Raw genomic sequence first — 4956 nt, forward strand, 5'->3', positions numbered from 1 at the left:
TGGAGTTCTTGAAATACTTCGGAATTTCAGACGCGGAGCAATGTTGACCTAAAAGTTGATTTGGATGCACTGTCAAGATGCCAATTTTTTTAAGGAGAAAATAATTGAACAAAGAAGGCCAAGGCAAAGGGTTATCCTTTATTTAATCAGGTTTTGGCTGCAAATTCTCATGGTCTGGCTGAGTAAAGCCTGTTAGGTCCCTCTCACATGTTAGTGGGAATGATCCCGTCTTTTATAAAGCACTCAATTGGGTGGTTGTACGGCTCGACGCGGCTTTTATATTGGTTGCCAATTTAATGTGACATGTATCTACTAATTAGGTAGTGAGTCGACTCGTCACTTAATAATCAAAATTAATGATTCGTTCCTTTTCCATCTTTTATATATTGGTTGGATACTTTCATTTCATCACAGAGAACCGATAGTGAAGCATTGGCTGTTCCAAGATGGAAAGCTTATCGTCTGCTTATCATGAATTCCAAGAATTGTGGCCATCGTGCCTTTGTGCAATTGTATTCTTGCTGTTGCTTCTATGGGATGTGGCTATGGCGTTCTGGAGGAGGGCTCACTGGGTTCCCTGTCAAGCTCTTGTTCTCACCGCTCTGACTATACAAATGCTTAGTTGGGTATCCGTTGTGTCGGATATCAGCTTTGTCGGCAAAAAAGATGAAAGAGAAAGTCAAGTGACCCAATTAATGGAAAAACATCAGTTGTCATTTGATTGCGGAAGGCTTATGATGTGTGTATTCACAGGCTATTTGCTTCCTGCCATGGTCCATGCTAGCTGGACTAACGTGTGGAGTGATATTGGATGCCTGATACTGACCGTCTTGTCCCGTTTGGCCTTTGAGCTTTACTTCGTTTGGAGGATACGCACTCGCCACCAATCTCCCTGGTTTGTTGTGTCCAACACTACCCTATTCATTGCGAGTTTAGTGTTGAGTCTTCTCTTGAGCTGCGCGGTCTTGGCAGGTAAAAGCATTCGATCTCTCCTTTCAGGAAAGGTTCATTGGGTACTGTCTTGTTGTTATTGTCCACTTGCTCCTTCCACTTCAACTTCGAGTCCAGATTGTAATCCACGTCATGCCCCTTCCACTTCCAATTCACGTCGAGAGTGTAACAGCCCGTGTTGTTCTAATACCGGTGGCCCCTGTAAGAACTGGTGTTGTACTTATAACCTTGAAAGGTGTGAAAACACTGAGGATCACGTCCTCAAATGCTGGATCGTGGCTCGTGTTTCCCAACCTGAATATATAATGGCCAGATCAGTTTTCAGTTCGTTAGCCGGCGTGATAGTCACAATGGCAGTTGTCATCTTAGTTGTCAAGTGGGGATGCCTTCGACCTCCACTCGTTCGCGGTATCGGCCATCAAATAACGTTTCTTATTCAGTTTGCATTTATAGTATTAGGATGGATAGTTGTCTCATTCAGATGGTTAACAGCCGTTCTATATTTTCCAAGAAAGGATGAATTCTTGAGATACCTGGAGGATTTTTGGACACAGAGCATTGTTGACCTAAAAGCTGAATTGGATGCACAGCTAACCTGCAAATTGTACAAGGAGAAAATAGTTAAACAAAGAAGGCCAGAGCAAAGGGTTATCCTTGATATCATCACGAAAGTTCGGCTCCATTACATATTACTGCCTATGAGGGTTTGGCTGCAGATTGTCATGGTCTGCTTGAGTAAAGCTTGTTGGGGTCCCTCTCAGATGTTAGTGGGAATCATCCGGCCTTTTATAACAAGCACTCAACATAGGTGGTTGTACGGCCGGGCGCGGAGGGAAGAGGGGACTGAATTTCACAAGTTTAAAAAAGCTTTGGATTACTTACGAATGCCTGGAGAGAAGGCAAGCGACTTGTGGACGGCTAACAAAGTTGCATTTGAAAGGGCACGGGGTAAAATGGAACAAGGCTTTAAAAAGGGCGAGGAGGATTGTGCTGAGTTGATCAAATTAATAAAACAGCAAAACCCTGCATCATTGAACAGGCCAAAGAATGAAGATGATTATTTCAATAAAATGTCTTGGAAGAGGAAAGGAGTCTCCTTAATGTATTGTATGGTCCACGTCTACGAGGACACCAGTAATTTTGATGCGATCAATGGTGCTACCAGAGATAATATTATTAATAGTGATATCCAAAAGTATGTCGTTTCGGCCTATAAAATAGCGAGTGTTATTAATGATGCTATGGAAGCCTGCTCCGACGCATGGGATTTGTTCGACTTTGTTGACAGTTCCGACAATGTTAGAGCAGACATAGAGTTCGACAATGTGAAGAACATGTGGCAGAAACATTTCAGCAACCTGGGGAATCTCAAAAGGGCCATAGAAGCACTTCCTTCGCAACGCACATCGGAGGAATGGCAAGGCGCATTGGAGAATTGGCGCGGATCCAAGGACTGGATGAGGTTGACTCTGGATTGTAACCGGTACAAGAAATTGTACATGAAATCTGAGAAAGATCAGCTGTCCAAAAAGACTCAGGAGCAGGTGGACGAAAAATCTCAGAAGGAGCAGGTGGCCGAAAAATCTGAGGAGGATGAGGTGGCCGAAAAATCTCAGAAGGAGGTGGCCGAATTACAGAGCAAATTGGCATATGTTATTCATCCCTGTTTTGCACACGAGTTACGCAAGGCGCTAATAGAAAAATGCAATAAATGGGCCGAGGAGGGCAACGATGAAGAGATATATCATGCAACTTTTATTACTGGAAAAGCCAAAGCACTGCGGGATCAGGTACCAATTTGTTCATTTCCTCCCATATATCTAAATTTAAAATAAAATAAAATGATGAAACAAGATTTTAGTAACAATATGTTTATTTTAAAAAATGATTTTTCGGATTAATTATATTGTAAGGATTGGGTGACGTTTTCAATCAATTAATATGATTCATCTTTATCTTGAAATCAATTAATGTGGTTCATATTTATCTTGAAGATGAATCACATTAATTGATTAGAAACGTCACCCAGTGCTTACAATATGATTAATCCAAAAAACATTTTTTACATTATAAATCACAAAAATCTTAGATCTAATAATATATTTCCTCTCACACATTCAAATCTAAAATAAAATAAAATAAAAAATGAAATAAATTTTTCTTAAAAATATTTCACTCTTATATATTATTATATATTTCTGTACTGTGCTTGTGCGAGTAAATAAGATAGTTAACCATGTGCTTTTGTGAACTTCTCAGATTAACAAAAATGAATCGGTAAAGAATCCGGTTGCACTCACAATTGTGGTCGGTGAGATTGGATCTCCCAGTCATGCAAGATGAAGTTAATGACATCACTTGAATGATGTAGAGTGAGATGAAGTAGATCACATCTCTTAATGATGAATGGTACGTTAGGTTTCTTATCAATAAATAAGTTTGTGGGACGACTTGAATGCTGTAGGTTAGTGATACGACTTGAATGTTGTAAGTTAGTGAGACCACTTGAATGTTGTAAGTTAGTGATACGACTTGAATGCTGTAGAGTACTCATTCAGTACAATATGTTTCTTATCAATAAATAATTTAGTAGTACGACTTGATTGCTGTAAGTTAGTGGGACCACTTGAATGCTGTAGAGTACTTATTTAGTACAATATGTTTCTTATCCATAAATAAGACGTAGTCTTTAACGCGACTTTTTGAAAGCCTTTCCGGCGATTTTTTCCGGTAAAAATCCGGCAGTAATTTATTGAAATCGAAGTTTGATAACTAGTTTCTGCACAATGAAAGCGTCCCAGGGGTTTTTCAGGGTGCTGAATCCGAATATGCAGTTAAAAAACCATTTTAACTGCAACAAATCATGATTTCATCTCAATTTCTTCCGCCGGATTCCGTCACCGGAATCTCAAAAAGTCGCATTATAGACAACTCCTAAGTTTGTGAAATTGAGTGGTGTACGGAGAGATAGAATTTGATCGTTAATTTGTTTATTATGCAGTGAGTGTAAAATTTTATAAATTTTTCAAGATTTTTATTTGATATTGGTAAATTGGTCGGGAAAATGTGACAACGTTTAAATTTGACGGGTGATTTGGTTTTGAAATTCTAACTCTAGATGTGTGTTTTTATTTAGTCTATTTGGTCTTATTCATAGATAGATTAATTTGGTAAAATAATTATCCATTAAATTTAAAAAAATGTTATTTTCATCAAATTATTATTCATATATTGTAAATTTGTTTTTCATTTATCTGACTTATTATATTAATTTTTAATTAATACTCATTATTAATATTAATTTCATAAAAATTATAAGCGCATTAATGGCTCATTCTGCAAATTAATATGAGGAAGATTTATAATTCATTCTATGCTCAATGGTGACTTGTCTCTTTTAAAATAGAAATAAAATATTCTCTATAATTCAAAACTTAAATAAAATATTTGGATATGCACGTTAAATAATTTATTTAAATATCCATTTCATAGGAAAAAAAAGTATAAAAAAGTTTTTTAAATGTTAACCATAATGAAATATTTCAATGTTGAAAGAGAAAAATAATTCTTATGGTTAAAAGATTTCAATTAGTTTTAAAAATTAGTTTAAAATGCAAATTTAAGCTATGTATTTTACATCATTCAAATAGTAACGAAATTTTTTAAAGAACTTTTAAAATGAATCTATAATGATATTAAATAAATTTAATAAGTATAATATTTATATAAATTTTAAACAAATTTTTTTTAAGGAGTTTTCAAAATGAATCTATAATGATATTAAATAAATTTAATCTATATAATATTTATATAAATTTTAAGTCAGATAGTTTTCTTTATTATGATATTGAATTTAATTTTTTTACATATTTTTATTATGTAAAAATAATAACATATAAATTTTAATTGATATCTTTCTTTGTTAAGTATTTAACATATTAAAAATAACAAGTGTATTTCTTTTATTCATAATTTATTTTAATTTAGATACAAAATATGTATTTA

The 4956-nt window shown here is 35.2% G+C and overlaps 1 protein-coding gene across 1 annotated transcript; it reads left to right on the plus strand.

Moving 5' to 3' along the window:
• The first annotated feature begins 427 nt into the window (after positions 1–427).
• LOC149177759 (uncharacterized) lies at positions 428–3496 on the plus strand. Its single transcript, XM_089423462.1, has 2 exons — positions 428–2741; positions 3211–3496. The coding sequence occupies exons 1-2, from the start codon at positions 447–449 to the stop codon at positions 3292–3294; spliced, it is 2379 nt and encodes a 792-aa protein (XP_089279588.1). The 5' UTR covers positions 428–446; the 3' UTR covers positions 3295–3496.
• Positions 3497–4956: the final 1460 nt, after the last annotated feature.

Source organism: Pinus tabuliformis, chromosome 4_1, assembly GCF_031772625.1.
Source record: "Pinus tabuliformis cultivar Carrire ecotype Pingquan chromosome 4_1, CPIR1, whole genome shotgun sequence".
NCBI lineage: Eukaryota > Viridiplantae > Streptophyta > Pinopsida > Pinales > Pinaceae > Pinus > Pinus tabuliformis.

Coding starts and splice junctions, on each gene's coding strand:
- LOC149177759 (XM_089423462.1), top strand. CDS start 447: ATGGAAAGCTTATCGTCTGCTTATCATGAATTCCAAGAATTGTGGCCA. Junction 2,742..3,210: donor CCAAAGCACTGCGGGATCAG/GTACCAATTTGT, acceptor TGAACTTCTCAG/ATTAACAAAAATGAATCGGT.